At 36.1% G+C, this 20,249-nt stretch overlaps 1 protein-coding gene and 1 long non-coding RNA gene across 3 annotated transcripts in view; one reads left to right on the top strand and one right to left on the bottom strand.

The window, feature by feature from the left end:
• Positions 1-7,182: 7,182 nt before the first annotated feature.
• Positions 7,183-9,352, top strand: LOC110798271 (uncharacterized). The gene is made up of 2 exons (XR_008920921.1): positions 7,183-7,304; positions 7,897-9,352. It is a non-coding gene; the product is annotated as an uncharacterized lncRNA (long non-coding RNA).
• Positions 9,353-10,695: 1,343 nt separating this feature from the next.
• LOC110798266 (uncharacterized) overlaps positions 10,696-20,249 on the bottom strand; it is a 39,987-nt gene continuing 30,433 nt past the window's right edge. Inside the window, exons 34-43 of one of the 2 annotated variants that reach the window (XM_022003438.2) lie at positions 20,045-20,142; positions 18,763-18,907; positions 18,496-18,584; positions 18,299-18,409; positions 15,582-15,656; positions 14,962-15,027; positions 14,657-14,845; positions 14,455-14,565; positions 13,783-13,863; positions 10,696-11,157 (exon numbers count right to left, since the gene is read on the bottom strand). In XM_022003438.2, the coding sequence (XP_021859130.1) occupies positions 10,975-11,157; positions 13,783-13,863; positions 14,455-14,565; positions 14,657-14,845; positions 14,962-15,027; positions 15,582-15,656; positions 18,299-18,409; positions 18,496-18,584; positions 18,763-18,907; positions 20,045-20,142 (1,148 nt within the window). In that variant the 3' untranslated portion in view covers positions 10,696-10,974. Of the gene's footprint in view, positions 11,158-13,782; positions 13,864-14,454; positions 14,566-14,656; positions 14,846-14,961; positions 15,028-15,535; positions 15,657-18,298; positions 18,410-18,495; positions 18,585-18,762; positions 18,908-20,044; positions 20,143-20,249 lie in introns of those variants that run through there. The other variant, XM_022003439.2, reaches the window with a different exon arrangement.

The following is a 20,249-nucleotide window of genomic DNA, read 5'->3' as shown; positions in this document are numbered from 1 at the left end:
ATCCAGTTTTCAAGGAATGTGGGGTCTGCCTGCCCCTTAAAGTATGGTGGCTTAACTTTCGCAAGCCTTTCAAACATGTCCCCTGCAGAATCGGGGCGCTCAGTTCTTTCCTGGGTTAGTTTTTCCGCCAAGAGGCGAATAGCAGCAACTAGGTCACTATTATTGGCCATCCTAGAGCGCGACCTGAAATTAATATACTCTAATTCAGGTTCAAAACTTTACTTATATTATCCTCTAGCAATGCAATATCACATCAACATTCAAAATGCACACGAAATGAACAATCATGCAAAACATTCAACTGAGAGACAAGGAATAACTTCAATCATCACGAATAATAAGGTAGAATAAAAGAAGAAAACATTCCCCTTGCGTGCCCGTAATAAACTTTGATCCTTTAGATAGTCAATAATCTAACTTTTATTCCTCAGAAGAATGTCAATAACAATCCTAAATATTAACACACACCTGTTCTCAAAATAAAGTAAAAAGGTTCTACGATATAAACATAAACTATGGTTGGGCGGATTGTCCAACATTTTTCTCACACACACTAAATATGTAAGCAAAGCTAAAGGGAAACATCATCAGACTTGTCCTTTGATTCGCTATAACCTTCTAGGGTGAATAACTCATATTTAAGTTCATCATCATCATCCATATCAAAATAATAAGCTTCCTTTCTTGGCCTCCAGGATCTTCGTAGACCTTGAAGTTGATGATTATCTTCTTCTGGCTAAGACTCGGGCTCAGGCTCAGGCTCAAATTCAAACTCAATTTCAGGCTCAAACTCAAATTCAGGCTCAAACTCAAAATCAAATTCAGGCTCAAACTCATGCTCAGAATCAGATTCAACCCTCAGAAAAGCTTTGTAGATATCCATTTTTGTTTTACCCACAGCACGGTCATACTCACGAATCGCCTCATCATCGCTACCATATGCACTTGTTTTCATTACTTCGCGACGAATGTGCTCTAGACTACGAATTCTACTGTTGTCAGGTTCATAATTCATCACATTTTCATCATCGCTCAGAACAATAGGGTTAGAGTTGCTCCCTATTCTATTTTCTTCCATGCCAGACATGATTAGTGATCTATAACAATTAAACATAGTTTCTATGTTAGTAATTAGTACTCTCACTTACCGTATGATCCCACAATACACAATAAGTAAGAATATATATCAATCGCAAACCATAGGAAAGACACAACAGTTCGCAGGTAGAGAAAGTACAATCATGTTGACATAATGCAGACACAATGCTTCTATTCTATATGCCCTTTCCTATGCTACTCATCTCTCAAACTAATCATAATATATCAAACATTGAAGCATAAAAGAATAAAACAAGAATGATTTATAAGAGTTAATTTGATTAAACGAATAGTTATTTAGACGACAAATAATAATAAGGAAAATAATAATTTTTTTTTTCCGGTACTGTAGCAGCAGTAATTTTTTTTTTTTTAACATAATTACGAAAATATTAATTTAAATTTCAAAAAAAAGAAACGAAATACATTAAGTCACATAAACAAGAACGTATTTCAAAGCACGTAATTCAAGAGTTAATTTTAAAATAAATTCAAACATTTCTAACTAATAACTTTCAATTTATTCACTAGTTGTAGTTTACTTCAACGAAATTCTTTTTACGTAACTAATTAGTTAGTTAGGCGCCTAAAATTTAAAAGGTAGACACGAAATGTCAGTAAAACCTTTAGCTCAAAAATACCACTTTGTAACACCCCGACAATTCCCATTTTCTAAAATAACCCTTTTTAAATATAACTGTAGGGAATTATCAAAGTATTATCGCCCGTGTGAAAACGTAACGGCTTATTCAGAATTTTACAGCGGAAAACATAAAACTAACTTTTAGGTTCATAAATAATCTTATTACATATTAGGTCCAAAACCAATTAACTGAAATAAGGAAATACGAATAGTACGACAAATTTCAAATTAAGTTAACAAACCAAATCATTTAATAAAACAAATATAACTACAAGCTCTCTAATCCCGATCCCAATGATGCATCATCTTCAAACCTGTAGATGGGCAACGCTTATTGATCCTTAGAGACTGCTCACCAAAGATGGGTCATCACAGGATCAATAAGGCATAGCCATGATCAACACACACAAACAAAGCACGTAATCAGCAAAGCTGAGTACTACATACTAAAACAATAATAATCCTAACATGATACTATTAACGAACAACCCTAACATGATACTAATGAACATAAACAAGGGCAGACAAAACATGATAATTTGACGACCATACTTAACTAGACTAGGCTAGACTGGACTGGACTTTTATAACAATAATATTATTTTAGTTGAAATAGGCAATGGACCGAGTTTTCTAGCTAGAGGCTTCACTAAGGAAGACGAGGTACGGGCGCGACTCCGTAACCTCAGTGACCTGCGATATCGAGGAACGTTTGAATTAAAAAAAAAGGACACGGTGATCAATCCAGTCCGAATTAAAGGCCATGGGCTACCACCATGAACCCCAACTCATGTTTGTCCGTCACTTTAGACGTGCATAGTCTAAAGCTATTGTTACTCAGTTTCACTTTACATGATTTACAAATTGACACCCTGTTATGACTCAACAATCACATAACGCATACAATCCACATTTATTTACAACTGTTTTTATCTTGGAATTGAGTAAGTGATCACAAAGGCATCAAACAAGACTCATTCCAATTAACTCCAATTCTTCCTTTAATACTGATCTACCCTGTATGTGGGTATAAGGTTTCAACTTACTAAATGAGGTCCTCGGCCCTCATAAAGTAGTGAAAAGCTAAAAGGGAACAACAATCCACTAATCTGAATTATATACAAAGTAATCTAGTGTTCCCAATCAAACATGTTTGTATCAATCATCCATACTAACATGCTATAATCCTCAAAATGCAATATAGGTTCAATATGTCTAACCAACAGTATTAAACATGCAATATTCAACCTGACTAAATTCATCAACGATATCAACATAACCAAGTTCATCAACAATTCAACATGGTTTCAACAATTAGCACACATTCCAAGCACACAAGTATGTACGTACCTTGTGTAAACAAACTGATATGCCACTTTAACACTTTCAAAAGTCGCCTAAAGAGAATTCTCCGCCTAAAACAACCAACAAGTATTCCCAATCAATTTCTAATCATTGGCAACCATAATAGAGAATTCTTAATGCATCCTAAACGTATTTAGAACTTTCTCCAATATCAAAACTTAGACATTTGCTTTCCTAGCATCATAATTATTGAACTAGTGATTGAAATTCGTTGAAAACTTTTTGCAAACATCGTACTCTAAATTTTCAGCAATATAAATTCATTTAAAAACTTCACCAAGGTCAATCTACGTTCCTAGTATCTCAAAACAACCAATTCAACAATCCATACTCAACCTACCATGATTAATAATCATAAAAACTTTGAATTTCATACTTTAAACCATCAAAACCAATATTTCAATGTCATTAGGTAATCTGAAAATCAATAACTTTATTATAAATTCATATAATCTTAAATTTATAATTTAAATCACAAAACCCATAGCTTTAATTCAAGAAAACATAATTCAAACTAATAAATCATGATTAAGCCCTAACTTAATTTTAATTAATCAAAACTGAAAATTAATTCGTTTTTAATCTCAACATCAAATCTGAAAATCATATTCACCATAAAAATTATAAATTTAATTTAAGAACATAATCTAAATTAACAAGTTTTAATTTAAAATAATTAGTTACTTAGGGTTTAAGAAAGTAACCAATTCAAGAAGGAGGAGAGAGAGTTGGTCGGCAGACGGAGGTGGCTCGCGGCAGGGGCTGGGCACGGCGGCACACGGTGGTGCGACTTGCGGTGGCTGCGCGAATCAGTGAAGGTCAGCCACGAAAAGGGAGGAGGAACACATACGGAAATAAAAGAAAAGAAAAAAGAAAGAAAAAGAGGAAGGAGGAGAAGTCACCGTGCTCGCGGCGGCGGGAGGTGGTCGGCGGTAGGGCAGTGCGACGGCGTGAAGGGAGGGGAGAGAGAAAACGGTTGAGGGGTGGTGTATGGTGTTGTACGTGATTTGCAGGAGGATGGAAGGAGAGTTTCTTTTCTTTCTTTGGTTTCACGTGAGGATGGAGGGGAGAGAGGAGTATTTTTGTTGGGTTTATTGGTTTGGGCTTTGCCCAATTGGGCTAGGAGTAGGAATTTAGGTTGATGAATCCAAAATGTTTAGTACTTGTTTTCTAATTTCAATAGAACGTGGTTTCGAAATTCGAATTTGTTTTAAAGTAAAATTCGAAAATACATTTTGATTTCATAATATTAAAAGTATTCGAAATGAAATATAATAATTACATTTCAATTACATATTCGTTTCTAAAATCCGTAAATTATGTTTAAATATATATTAATATATTAAATATTCGTTAAAGTATATAAATAAAATTACGGGGGATTACATAGAGAAAGTACATTTCTGGGACCCTAGGAAAGAATTCAAGAATGGGGTTAGGTTTTTAGGTTTTGATAGTAGTACTTGTGACCCTTTCTTAGCTTTACTTTTTGAATACAAAAGCATTCATATATACTTTGAACATAAAATCAAACCCACCTACAACTTTAACCTAAACAGGAGGGGAGGAGGGGGAGGAGGGGGAGGAGGGAGAGGTAGCTTCCTTGAGTTGTTGAATACTGATGTAGTTGACTTAGATTCTGATTATGTGGAACCACCTTTTACATTACTCCCACCCAAACAAACTGCATACAAACCTCAAATTGAACCTCAAATTCAACCTCAAAATGAACCTCAACCTGAAATTGATCATGATTCAGAGGGTATAGATGAGGATGATGATGAATTAGCCACTGCTAGGTCTAAGATATCTGATGATATGAGAAGGGAAAAGGCTTATGTTGAGGAGTTGGTAATGCTGAAAAAACTAGCAGAAAGTAAAGTAGAAGGTGGTCTGAATTTAGGGGATGACTTTGATGGATACAGTGACTTAGACAGCCCTAGTGAGTCAGAAGATGAGGATGATGTTGGTTACTTAGTTGAACCACAATACCATAAGAGGGGGAGAGGAAAACAGAAGCAAAACAACACTGAAACTGAAGAGAGGGAAGCCACTTTTTATGTTGGGCAACAGTTTGAGAATCCAAAGACATTTAGGAAAGCAATCATAGATTATTCAATTGATAAAGGAAGAAACATTCCATTTTCTAAGAATGATTCCACTAGGGTTTGTGCAGAGTGTGAGCACAAAGATAAAGGTTGTAAATGGAGAATCTGGGCTTTATGGGAGAGAGGAAGAAGGTCATTTACAGTGAAAACATTTGTCAGTGAGCACACTTGTGGTAGGACACCTATCATTAAGAAGATGACTTCAAATTGGATTGCACAACACTATCAGAATCTGTTTAAGGTTAACCCTTACATGAGAGTGCAAGATATTCAGGAAACCATTTGGTTAGGAAAGGGTATAAGGGTGAGCAAAGACAAGGCTACTAGGGCTAGGAGAAGGGGTCAAGCACTCATTGTTGGTGAATACAAAGAGCAGTATGCATTACTCCCAAGGTATGCAACTGAGATAATTAGAAGCAATCCAGGGAACACAGCGAAGTTGAAGTTAGATGCAAATGTGTTTGACAGACTGTATTTGTGTTTTGAGGCACTTAGGAAAGGGTTCTTGGCAGGATTCAGACCTTTCATATCACTTGATGGATGTTTCTTAAAGGGACCATTTGGGGGTCAATTGTTAGTAGCAGTTGGGAGGGATGGAAACAATCAAATGTTCCCTTTGGCTTGGGCTGTTTGTAAGGTTGAGAGCACTGACACATGGAGTTGGTTTCTGGAACTTCTAGCTACTGATTTAGGCACTAGTGAAGGAGCAGGGTACACATTCATGTCTGACCAACAAAAGGGTTTACTTGCTGCTGTTGCAAATGTGTTTCCACAAGCTGAAAGTAGGGTGTGTGCAAGGCATGTGTACTGTAACTTTAGGGGAGTGTTTGGAGGTGGTTTAGAGTTCAGAAAACAGTTCTGGACTATTGCAAAAAGCAACACAGTCAATCACTTCAATGAAAACATTGAAGTAATGAGGGGTATTTCACATGAAGCTGCTGAAGATCTAATGAAAAGGAACTACAAGAAATGGTGTAGGGCATTCTACACTCCATTATCTTGTTGTGACAGTGTAGACAACAATATAAGTGAGGTGTCTAATGCATACATCTTGAGTGCAAGGCACAAGCATATTATTACCATGTTGGAAGATATCAGAGAGGGTTTGATGGAAAGACTGCATAAGAAAAGAGATTTCATTGGGAAAAAGGAGATAATGTTGTGTCCTAGGATCCAAAATCAGTTAGAGAAACACAAAATTTGGGCTAGGGGTTGGAATGCATACTGGGATGGTGGGTTTTGCTATGGAGTAAGAGAAGGTGCAACACAGGTTAAGTATGTGGTGGATCTGAACCAACATACTTGCAGTTGCAATGCATGGCAGGTGAGTGTAATTCCATGCAAACATGGAATTGTTGCTATATGGAATAAAGTAGACCACCCAGAACAATATGTGAATGCCTATTTCTGCAAACAGATCTACATGAAGGCATATGAATTTTTGTTAGAGCATTTAAATGGTCTTCAAGAGTGGCCTAATTCTGATAGCATTGTTGTAGCTCCAAAGGTGAAAAAGGTTAATGGAAGACCTAAAACAAAGAGGAGATATGGTGTTGGAGAGGTAACTACATCTGGTAAGCTGAAGAGAACAGGCTGTGCCTTGAAATGCAGCTGATGTGGTGTGATAGGCCACAGGGTTGCAAGAATGCCCCTAAGCAACAACAACACAGAAACAATCATGCTACTGCAGAACAGACCACACCACAGCAACAACACCCAAGAACCAGTTCAGCTATACCAATGCACAATAGGGGTGTGGGTATTTATACCTACCCAAATGGGTATCAAAGAATAGCTACTGTAAGTGATTCAATACACTCAAATTCTTTCTTACATGTTACTTTACTAACTGTAGCCAACTTGTTCCTAATTTGTTTTAATGCAGCATATATCACAACATTTCCCCACACCACAGAGGCAAAGAGCTCCTGCAGCTTTCTATTCTGATCATGGGGGTGAGAAAATCATCTACTCCTTCCCTGCACATGACTTCCCATTGTCATAGACTCAACCAAGTCAAGGACACACAATATCAAGTCAAGCATTGCAGGATCTTGCAATGGCTAGAAGATTAGAAAAAAGACCATGAGGTTAGATTTTATTGATTTTAAAGTCTTCATTACATTTCATTAGTGCAGATCATTACATTTTACCTACCCACTTAACTTAAAACAAACCAGATAAAAAAAAAACAGAACCACTAGGATTACAACCCACACTTCACATTTCACACTAATAGGTCTTTTCATCTTGCTCATCACATAATCTGACTCCCTCTTCCTTGCATAATTGTTAGCTTCACTAAGTTTTATCCTAAAACTATCAACTTCAGCAGCAAGGCTTTGTTTATCTTGCATTAACCCTAATATGACATTTGTTTGCCAAGTTGTGGGTTCTTGTTCATCAATCCATCTAAAAAAGATGCAACCCCTTCTGTTTGTTTCAACATCATAATCTGGACAAGCAATGAACCTCCTTCCGGGATTTTCTTTTGTCCATGCCCTTTGAATGGATACTGTGAATCCACAGTAGCACTTCTTAGGGTGTTCATTATCACTATTGGAACAAAGAGATAGCCCTGTTCATCATTCTGCAAATAAATTACTTTTTAATAATTTATTCCTAAATATGTTTAATTATTGTTAAAGTAAGCTAACTTAAGATTTACAAAAAAAATGGCAGAAAAATACCTTTTTGTTGAGAAGAGTCAGCTATGGTGGAGCAACAGAGAAAAAACACAGAGCAGAAGATGGAGAAGAAAGATTTTTTTTTTGAAGTGTTTTTTTGTTGCTGTGTGCATGGAATGTTTAATATTCTGTTTTTTGAGAGGTCCAACGGCTATATTTTTGTAAAAAGCTAACTTAAATGGGTTTCCCTTTATTTAATTATTGGTAAATGGTAAATGTAACTGTTTTTTTGTCGTTTAGTGGCTTTTATTTAGTTTCCTTTTAATTTAAATGCATTTTAACGGACGTTAGTGACGGAAAACAAAAAGCAGCGTTTTCCATCCATTTTGAGGGACCTAAATGCTCCTTTTGAAACTTGAGGGACTAAACTGCTCCTTTTGGCAAAGTTTAGGGACCTTCAGACCTGTTTACTCGTAACTTTACTGTCAGGCGGCCTGACGCTCACGCGTCTGTCAGACCACATGGTTTGCCCACGCGCGCGTGGGGTCACGCGCAATATAAATATAGTTTTTTTTCTTCGTTTTTCATTCAATTCGAGCCTGAAGCTCCCCTCCCCTCTCCTCTCTCCTGGTTCATCTCGTTCAAAATTACTCAAACCCCTGCCTCAGCTCTTTCCTCCTCATGCGCGCTCCCCCTCTCTCTTCTCAAATTCGTTGCCTTCCATAGAAGATTTTCCGCCGACCTCTCTTCCTCGCCGTTCATTTGGATTTTGATTTTAAGATTTTGATTTAGGTTTAGGTTTTTGATTTTAGGATTTTGATTTAGGTTTTTGATTTTAGGATTTTGATTTAGGTTTTTGATTTTGATTATTCACCTGCTGTCGTTGCCGCTGCCTGAGCTCCTCCCCTTCGACCGGAGATCTTGCGGTGCAGGGGAACAGAGGCGGCGATTCGCCTCTTTGCAACAACTGCGACCGGAGGTTGAATATTCGTTGTTTTATGGCGGCTGGTGGTCAGCTTATCGACGGCGCTGCCTGATCCATCATGCTATGGCGGTCGACAAATTCACTGGTAATAATGTTTGTTGCAGCTGCCAGTGGGAAGTGCATTAGACCCCTGAGCTGAGAAATGGTTTGAGCCTCTTTCAAGGCTTGGTCAATGTTAGTATTGATCCTACTAATCCAGTTGCCAATCTTACGGTTATCTCAAAGGCCAGAACAAGTGACTTTTGGGACTTCTCTTCATGACAACGTCGCTTTGTTTCTCATAGGACAAAACATCCAGCATGTCCTCCACATTGTATAAAATGCTGACTACATTTCTAAGCCATGATTCAACTGTTTTGTCTGCATCATTCATCATTCATCTTTTCCTTTTCTTTCTCCTTAACAAGTCCCCTCTTTTTAAGTAATTATTGATTTAGTTTAGTATGATTAAATTGGTTTTAGTTAACAGTAATTTATTTTTAGTTATACTGTTGTTATATTTAGTTATGAAAAAATGTTTTAGTTACATTGTTTTGCATTTAAGTTGATTTTTGTTTTAGTTATAATTGTATTATATTTAGTTAAGATACTGTATCGTTTTAGTTAAAAATAAAGTCGTTTAGTTAAGATTAATTTTTTTTCCTGAAATTGTTAACTAAAGCCTTGAAATGACTCATGTTTTGCATTTAAGTCGGTTTTTGTTTTAGTTATAATTTTGTTATATTTAGTTAAGAAATATATCGTTTTAGTTAAAAATAAAGTCGTTTTAGTTAAGATTAAAATTTCAGGGCTTTTCCAAGGAAAGGTTGGGTCAAAGCCCAAAAAATTACACCTAGCCCAATATAATGTCACTTTAGGTTCACTAGTAAAGTTTTTTCATTAATCGATTTAATCTTAACTAAAACACGATTATTCTTAACTAGACCTTATAAAAACTAAACTTAGAAACACGTAACTAAAGCTCCTGAAATCATAACTAACTGGTTTCATTGCTTAACTAATAGACTTCATTGCTTAACTAGTTGGTTTCATTGCTTAACTAATTGGTTTCTTTGCTTAACTAATTGAATTTCAGACTTAACTAATGGATTTCATTGCTAAACTAATTGGTTTCATTACTTAACTAATTAATTTTGTTGCTTATCTAATTGGTTTTATTGTCCAACTAAATAGTACCAATACTTAACTAATTGACTTCATTGCTTAACTAGTTGGTTTCATTGCTTAAGTAATTAGTTTTAGTGCTTAACTAATTGGTTTCATTGTTCAACTATTTGGTTATAGTGCTTAACTAATTGGTACCACTGGTTAACTAATTGGTTTCATTGATTAACTAACTGATTCCATTGCTTAACTAATTGAACTTCAGGCTTAACTAATTGAAATTTCAGGCTTAACAAATTATATTTTTATATCTGTAAACTTATTAGTTTCATTGCTTAACTAATTGGTTCAATTGCAATTAATTAGTTCCATTATTTAACTAATTGGTTTCGTTGGTTGACTAATGGGAGGATGTAGGAGAGAGAAAGAGAAGTGTGACTGCGTGATAGAAGGTGAAATGAAACACTATATTTCACCACTGGGGTTTTAGACAAACATAACTTTAGATTTAAAAATAAAAAAAATTATACTAAAAAAATGGGTGGGTTGGATAGTGGATCGAGTGGTGGGTTGGATTTATGTCCACCCAGATCCAGCCCGATCCACCACCCGATTAAAATCGGGGTGCAATCAGATTTTCATCCATATAATCGGGCCGGATGGATCGAACATCCAATAGTTTAGGGTAAAATTACCAGCCAGTAGAAAAATACCACTAGTTAGGTGAGGATGGTGCTGCTCTACATAAGTGTTTGTTTCGTCCACTTGAGTAATAACTTCTCATGGGAAGTTCCATTACATATCGAAAATTGTAATTGTACTGCATTCGGGCACCACACGTAATACAATTTTTTTTTTGTCCGTCTATACTTGTCACACTAACATTTTAAATTACACCATTACACTGACAATTATTTCGAGATCTAGTGGTATACACTAAAATCCGACTATCACTGTCTTATTGTAAAATTGTAAAAAAAATGTGTTGACTGTTGAGCGATTTTACCAACTCCAAAAAATGGAATTTGGCCTTTCACAATATCTTCAAGCTTTTCCGCTGGATCCAAACAGACGCATCTTTTCCACAACAACAGCTTTCATAGCGTCCTTGGCAAAAGTCATAACATTTACAACATCTTTCCCATGATTATTGGTTAACGACTCCATGTACGCCTTCCTTACCTCTGTATTCACATTGAACTTCCGCACACCGAGTTCTATGCAGCTCTGCTCATTCACAAGATTTAAAAAAAAATTAATCCAACTTCAGCAAGAACTAATTTACTAGAAAACGGAAAAAAAAAAAAAAAAACTACAAACGTTTTTCATATCTTCAGATTTTCAATCAAAATGTCAGCAATTATAAATGAAAATTTTGCAGTAAAGTTCACCAGCATGTGGAACGAAGTTTAACAAACAGTATTAGCCTTGAGTCATCTAGGATAATGCTGAACATTCTGCAGAAAATACATGCTAAATTATCTTACTGTCTTCTCCTTAGGTGCATTAATTAACCCGACCAGATATTTCCTACGCTATGCAATGCAAAAACTAAGTCAGTTTCTCAGACACAAACTCATCTTGCTTTCATTCACCTCCTTCGGACTCACGGTCTTCTCCACCCCGTCAAGGTGAAATGATGCATCACCCTCCACCGAACAACATCGACGGAGGCAAGAAATTTGACCACTAAAACACGGTAAATGTCATCCTTCAAGTGAAAAACCTTGACAATACATACATCCTTCCAGGTTCTTGTATACAACCGTCTGCACCTAGTACCTTAGCATCATAGGCTAGAGTAATGAAATGTAGGCTTGATTTCTTGTCCTTGATGGACCATGCTAAGACTTGTCAAGGTTTGCTTAACCGTGGAAAGTCAGAGTGACTGGAGTGAGGCAACTTGGAATAGTGTTTGAAGTGGAGCCTCCAACCAAAAAATATAAAAAATTCCGGTGCGGGGACGCGAAATCCACCTCGTAAAACAAGAAATAAATCAACCAAACCAACAAAAAAAAAAAAAATCCATCCACCTCAAACACTACTCCACTTACCTTTCCTTATACCACCCCACTTTCCCACCTTTGAGAAAACCTTAATAAGACATTAGCATACCCTTCAAGGACGAAAATCAAGCCCACACTTCATTACTCGATCTATGACGCCAAGGTAATAGGGTTTGGAAGTTGCATGCAATAATTTGGAAGGGAATGTAAATGGTTCAAGGTTCTTAACTTGAAGGATGACGTTTACCGATTTACCCGAAAGTAGTAGTCGACTTTCTTACCTCCCCCGAAGTTGTTTTGGAGGAGGGTGATGTATCTTTCTACCTTGACGGGGTGGAGAAACCATGAGTTCGAAAGAGGTGGCCTTGTGACGGGACCATTGGTTCCAAAGGAGTTTGATTCTTTTTGGGGAGATAAAGATGGGGAACAATAACATCCAAATATCTTTTAAAAAGAGGAAATCTGTCTGAACCATTTGAAAGTTAATTCCACAAAAGCTCTCTCCCTTGTAAACCCGATTCTTTGTCTTTTTGATTGATTCTTACTTTAAGTGCTTCACCCGGAGGGGGGGCGATGGGACAAGTTTACATTATGGGGTTCCAGAATGCAATTGTGGTTTATGCATGGTGACAAGAACAAGATGGGTCAACTTGATTTTTGAAATTCCCAATTGAAGCTTTTATTTGGGATAAAAATAGGGAAAAAAGCCTAAAACTGTTAGAAGTTTTGTCACTATCTTTGCTAGGCACAGAGGAGTCAATTAGCCTTCCTTTGGGATGTTGACCACTTTTGCAATCCTTGATGGAGTCAATCGTAAGATGGAAAATTGTGATTGGTTGTTGACATGTATGGTGAAGTTAAGGATTCTCAAAGGGTACCTTATGCTCTTACCTACCCTCGAGATGGTGATTGGTTGTTTGCTCCTACTCCACACATGGGTACCATAATGAGGACGGGTATTTATCTCAGAAGCAAGCTTCCATTCCGACTACTCCACGGCTCCACCACTGGATGAGAATACTCAGGATCTTTTCAAATAATTATCCACACTAAAGATGCATGCACCACGGCCATAACACTTTTTTGGGTCTTGTACACCCCTACAGCGCATGTGTGACTCTGTGGTTTGCGACTCTGGAGCTCCAATCTCCGCACCCGTCACGATGGGAGTATTTCAGATGTTCATGGAATGCTTTGCTAGCTTCTCCCAAGATGTGATAGATAACTTTGGTGGGCCATAACAAGAGGATCAAGGAAATGGAATTGGAGATCGTCTCCTTGTGTCGTCAGTCAAGAAACTGGCCACACAACTTCTATTGTCGACATTTTTTCCGAGCCTTCTTCAATTGTAAGGCTCGTAGTCAGTGAGCCGTATTTTTATGATATATTTAGCTTGGGGGAGGGATACTTATCTATATAAACTCATGTAAAAGCTATTTTCATTCTAAGAAAATATTTTTTCCCCCTTACAAACTAAACAGACGAAAATGGAAAAACTAGTTTGGCAAAAGAAACTACTTCTCCTTCCTGGCAAACTCATCTTAATTCTATTTGTTCTCTTAGCAGTTTTGACAACTCATGGTTACGTTTGGATCTTCTATTCCACAGCTATTGCTCTCTCAAGTTTTCACGAGAAGAGAGATAAGAAAGCTAGAGTAAAAAGGGGACAAAACATAAGAAGAACATAAATTTATACTGTCATTGCTAGTGAAGCAAAATAAGTTGGTGTGGTCAATGTGAAGTGTGTGCAGTCAATTCCATGAATTATGCGAAATATCATAGTCAGAAAAATACAGTCATTATTAGCTACAGAAATTTGAAGTGGTATGATATGAAAAGAGATTACCTTAACGAGTTCCTTGGGTACACCAGAAGCTCCGTGAAGGACCAGAATCACACCTTTTCTGGACGCCAAAACATGCAGATCCTGCAAGAAGATGATAAAGCAGGCACTGGATCAAGAATAAGAATCCTAAAAAGATGTTTCAAATTGACACTTGATCTGGAATTGCAGAACCGACATCCAGTTGACATTAAGAAATAAATGCAAATAATTCAAGTGTAAAGAATCTCTTAGCTCCACAGACAGGACAAAATAACTGTAAACTATCAAATCATTGCAGAAGTTTATTACGTATGGCTGGCATAACGTAGCGTTCTCCAGATACTGTGTTTGAACCTTTACAGGTCCATTATGTGATCATCAGAATGCACAACACAATGCAACAATCCATTTGGACACAATCAACTTTCTTTGCTATTGAGGGCATTTCGACAAAAGAGAAATGAGAGGATCATTAAGGATCTAGTGTGCAAGGTGGTTATCCTCTTTATGTTCTCATATTTAAGAGGCATTTCTTGGTACGTTCATATCAGATAAACAATTCCAAGATATTGAACTTCTCTTTTACTTTTTTCTTTTTTTCGCTCTTTCCTCAAATTTATTGGAGCTCTGGTCCTTCGCTTTAGCTTGTTTTTTCATTGATGAATTGTTCTGAATAAATAGAGAAACCCATACCTTAAGCAAATCAAGCCTGAGATTTGGGCCATTTGCTGGGTATTTGCCATGGACATTGCCAATGCACACTGCCAGAGCATCAATACCAGTTTTATCGAGGAACTCTTCCGCCTGCAATACACCAGATACGTCTTTGATAAAGAGAAAATAAAGACAGAGCACAAGAAGACAGAAAAATGGAAATGATTAGTAGAAATCCAACCTGGTTAATATCAGTAAGCCTTGCTTCATATTCTTCGACAGTCAAGTCATCCTCAATTCCTGATAATCTGCCTAATTCAGCTTCGACACAAATGTTTTTTTGATGAGCTAAATCAGCAATGTACTTCGTATAGAATATATTGTCCTCAAATGGAAGATGTGAGCCATCCACCATTACTGAATCAAATCCCTGGCATCATTTCTCAGACATTACTAAACAAGTAATAGAAATATCTACATCAAAATACATCTAAAATATTAAGGGTATGGCCAAATTGAAGAAACTTTACACAAAAAGAAACTCACCAACTCTAGCATTTCAAGTAATTCTGGCTTGGAAGTTCCATGGTCAAAATGAACAGTCAGTGGAACCTGTAATACAAATTCTGAAGGGGTTAAATATTGCAGAAAAACAAGAATTTTCCATTCCCACATAACATTAATGTTCAGCATAGTGTTCCTTTTGTATTTAGCTAGTTACTTTCACGAAATTGTTCTTCCCTCCTAACATGCTGAAAAGTGGAGAATCTTGGGAGCGTGTGATGGTAGTCAAGAGAAAAATCATGTCATGGTAGTCAACACTTAACCTATCTTAAAAATCTTGGGAGCGTGTCATGGTTGTGAAGAGAAAAATCGTTTAAAAAAATCCTAGTATATTGTGTGAATAATTAGGATTGCACACGCACACACAAACACACACACAAGACATGATGTTTGTCATAGAATTTAGCAGCTAACAGTATGCATCTTCAAATGGTTCGTCTAGGAAAAAATAGGTTAATTTGTAGTGTATCTGAAGATCAAGACCTTATGCAAATGTGATAGATCCTATATAACAAATAAATGAATGCAGATATCTACTTTTTTCTTGGTCTCTCACCCTCTCTTGCTCTCAGCCAGGGTATCCTATATGAAAGATTACATACACTGGCTTGCTCAGCAGCTGACAGACAGCAAGCAACCAAGGGAATACCTCCATGCTTCAAGGCACCAGGATGAATCTGTCCAAAAAAATAAAAATGGACTCATTAACTGTTTTGAACCACAATTATAGTTGTATGCAAGATGTCTTCACAAATATGTAAAACTCTGTCTATCCTCTTATATATGCTCGTTTTTCCTGTTTGAGGTGTCCTGAAAATTTCTGCATTTTAAATACATGCATGCTGTCAAATACTTTTATCTTCTATTATCCGTCAATAATAAGGGTAAAAAGTGCCAATTTGCTTTGTTCCGAGTAGTTTTCTTAACAAGCATGTCTAGTTAACCTAGCAATCAATCTTGAAACGTGGCTGTATGTACGATGGAACACATCATTACCCAAATTTAAATATACTTTGCCAACCATGATGTACTGTTACTCAGAAGTCAGAGAGAACCGCTAGAAAAATCCAAAAGCACAAAGTTACAAACAAAAGAGAAACAGAAAAGATAACTCTAACCCAAGAGATTCATGAGTTGAAGAGCCTGATATGGAGAATGCGAGCATTCCTCTCCAACAACATATCCCATGGCATAGACGAACGAGCATGTAGTTTAAATGTACCAATAACAGTAGTTAGGAAGACAGCACTGTCCGAACTATATATTCCTAAGAAAACTAGCCAGCTTACAGTGCAAGAAGAGGTGATTAAGAGCGAAGCCAATGGTTGCCCAGTTTGGGTGATCATGAAGAGGGAGAAAGAGAAATTATAGTTTAAAAACAAGGAGGTTGTTTAGGAGAGCGAAAGAGCAATGCCCTGGTCATGCTCATGACCAAAACATCAACTTGGGCATTTGTTGGCATCATGACATGTGTCCCATACATGGATGTTTTTCTTTTGTTTTTTTGATAAATAAGGCCCTGTTCTTTTTGATTGAAATTCCCTGAACTGAAATAAAATAAAATTAACTTAACTGAACTTAATTTCTGAACCGAACTGAACAATAATGATAATAACAAAAATAATAATAATATAATAATAATAATTACTTCAAAAATAGAAATAATAACAATAGATAAGATAATAAGGAGTACATACGGAGTACATACCATGGTAAAATTGCCCCCTAAAGTTTATTTCACTGTTAAATAGCAGATGGCAATGATGATGTAGTTGAAGAAAACAACAGGGTCATGGATCATATGGAAAAAGATGATTAGAAAAATAAAATGGTGTAGTAGAACTTGTAGAAGACTATTAACTTTGTAGTGCACGTATTATTATAATTATTTCTTTACACCTCGCAAAATTTGGAAACGAGTCGCCCCCAATAATAATAAAATAAATAATATACTTCCTCCATTACATAATGATGTTACAATTTCTATTTTTCACGTTCACCAATGCATATTTTATATCATTTTTATCTCTAATTATACATTTGTAAAAATTATAAAATTTTGATACTCTTAAGGTACTCACTGAGACAAGTAAACCAAGATCCCACATTATGTTTTTTCTTATATATTGGAAAGAATTTAGAAGAATCTCTCTGATTATGAATAGTGTCGAAATTCTAAATTGAACATCATTATAAAACGGAGGGAGTATTGCTAATAATTATAATTATATTAATAATATTAGTAATACTCCCTTCGTTCTTGATTGTTAGTCCTCTTTCCGTATTGAGTTGTTTTTTTGTTACTCCCTTTTGGAATCTTTCCTTATTTGTCCAAGATTTATCCCTAATAATAAATTGAATTGAATTGCATTGAGCTGAATCGAATTGAATTGAACTTAACTTAACTAAACTTAAATTCAGTGAACTGAAATTCAATTAACTGAATTTAACTTAAATAAACTAAACTTAAATTCATTGAAATGAAATTAAATTAACTGAAGTGAATGCTCCTTAAATTAAATCAACTCAACTGAAATTAAATTACTTGAATTATCCTGAAAATAAGGACTGATAAGTACAAAAGAAAAGGGCCTAAGTAGGATAGAGAAAATCATGAACATAAACTATTGGGCAACCATTCAGATATGATGGTCATTGGTGGGCATGGTGATTGGTCATGGGTGACTTGGAAGAGAGAGATATTGATGATAAGTGTTGATGACCAAAATGAAGAGGGCAACCATTGGCTTTGCTCTGATAATCTCATCATTCAAAAGACACAAACACACATATCAGAGGAAACAAGACTTATTTAGTTGCTGAATCTATAGTTCTTCATAAGTTACAAACATTGAGTCCCCACTCCCTACAAACAAGGCAGGCAAACCGGGAACGGTAACGACAAAAAATGACGAGATTTTGGCAAGCACAAACTGAGGAATTACAAGAAAAGGAACCAGTGGAATCCCCAATCATACTCTATGCATCTTGGGCAATCAACAATGGAATTGTGAGTTCCTTTGACTCCCAATGACAGCCAAGCATCACGGGCCACACCTCTATTAACTCAGCTGAGTCCATCAATGTCTAAATGAAATCATTTCTATGATATAACTTTTTTACGCTGAAGAGTGAAGATTGTATTCCTAAAATATTTCCTTCTGAATATTTTGATAATTTCTTGAGTTGAAGGATCATAGATGCTAAACTTGTTTCAAATTTAAAGAAGGTACGAAAAATCTATTCAAGTTTGCATCTTTAACCTACAAAATGAGTGTCATCTGCACAAATATCATCTTTCAGAATAGCAACTGCTAACCTGCAAAATAGCTGGACTGCGTTCTTCTTCAGCAGCAGCTACAACTGAAGCAACCCCTTCCAAATTGTAAACGTTAAAGGCTCCAACAGCATATCCACCTTTTTCTGCATTCTTTAAGGCCAAAAAGATATAGTTAGAATTGAATTAACCGTTTGGTGATTGAATCTAACCAACAAAAAATGTGTAGGAGTTCTTACATGCAGAAGTTCTTTGGTTGATGAAAGTTTTGCAGGACGAGCCCAAGATTTTACAACTTCAGCAAGAGCTTTATGGTCACCAACGTTGCCTGTATTTCATGAAGGTGATAGTCAACATAAGAGTTCCATATGTTATAACTGTTGATGAATACAGATTACTAGTCTTATTTTCAGAGAGTTGGTGTGAGATCTAGCAGGCTACCTCAGGGAGAAATTGCAACAAATATTGTAGAGACCAAACATGGAAATGAGGAAATACCAACTTACCTGGGAAAACTATATATGGCACTCCCGGGTGTTTACTCTCACCGCCAAGCTTCCATAAGGGAACACCGGCCAAGGCTTGCCCAACTACTTTAGCTAGTCGAGTGTCAAGAGCTTTTGTAGCAATATCAGATGAAGTGATTCCACCCTAAAAAAAGAAACCAAATCTTCCCAATGAACTCTGTAGGCAGTCATTTAAGCTGATACAACTACCTCAGTTTGAAATGACAATAAATACAGTTACCTAGTAAGAAAATTAGATTATTGTAAGACCTTTCTCCGTTCTTTCTTAAATTACAACATTTTGACTTTCACGCTTGCCGGCATAGCTTTGAACAATAATATTTTCGATTATCTATTAGTAAATATTGTGAAAGTTGTTTTTCGAGTGCTTGTTTGCTCACTAGTTCCTTTGTTCTTTTTTTGGTTTTTGTTGTAAATACATTTTTCTTACGATTGTTAATATATTGCTTACTTATCAAAAAATATACTTCCTCTGTTTTATTTTACTTGCACATTTTACTTTTATGGAAGTTGCATATTAGATTATTAGTTGCACCATTTCCTTTTATAGCATGTTTTCAAAATTCAAATGTTTTTTGGAGTGTAACACACTAAATACCCATTCTACCCTTAGCAACAATTCACATTTACCGTTATACCTAACATTTTCCCTATGTTTTGTTTGTTATCACATGGGAGATTTTGATATTTATGATTTTTCTTAATTTTTGTGTCCAACCCAAATGGTACAAGTAGAAAAAACCCGGAGGAAGTATACATATAAAAAGTTGAAATTTTACAAACACATTGAGAGAAATCCAATAACATATTCATAATGATATTTGTGTTTATATATTAGTGATAAAAACTATGGTCAAAGGTAGTATATAAACATTGCAACAGTCAAAATGTTGAAATTCATAAAGAACGGAGAAACTGTATATGAGTAAAACATAAAAGTTCCTCCGTTCAAACACATAACAAAGGAAATTGTTTACCGCCATCTAAAATAACGCCAAGCACCTAAAACCATTGGAAAAGAATACCATAATGCATCCCGCAATACAAGGAAGTTGTTCTTATTCAGCACATATTAGCTGATAATGGGAACTTGGCACAATGTAAAGTGCTGCACCTTACTGAAGTAAGAATTTGAGATCATATCCATTTTCAGCTGTTGTTATATTTAAAATTCACAAAACAAACTTGGGCGAGGGAAATACAAACAAACAATAATTCAACGAACCTAAGGAGAACAAGAAGGTTCTATCAACCCACGTACCTTTGCGAGAATATAGCGTGGCCTTGTACCTATACGCCGAACGATTTCCACCAAGGCAGAGCTTACTTTGAAGTTTATTTCCAAACTTTCAGAAGGGGCTGAAAAACAAAAAGAACTTAAATTACAAGGGGAAAGCCTCACACTCGTGCAAGAAAATATTTAGCAAACTAACTTCTCCATTTACACTACTTTCATAAATATAAAT

Source organism: Spinacia oleracea, chromosome 5, assembly GCF_020520425.1.
Source record: "Spinacia oleracea cultivar Varoflay chromosome 5, BTI_SOV_V1, whole genome shotgun sequence".
NCBI lineage: Eukaryota > Viridiplantae > Streptophyta > Magnoliopsida > Caryophyllales > Amaranthaceae > Spinacia > Spinacia oleracea.
This window is presented reverse-complemented; position numbering and strand designations above follow the sequence as displayed.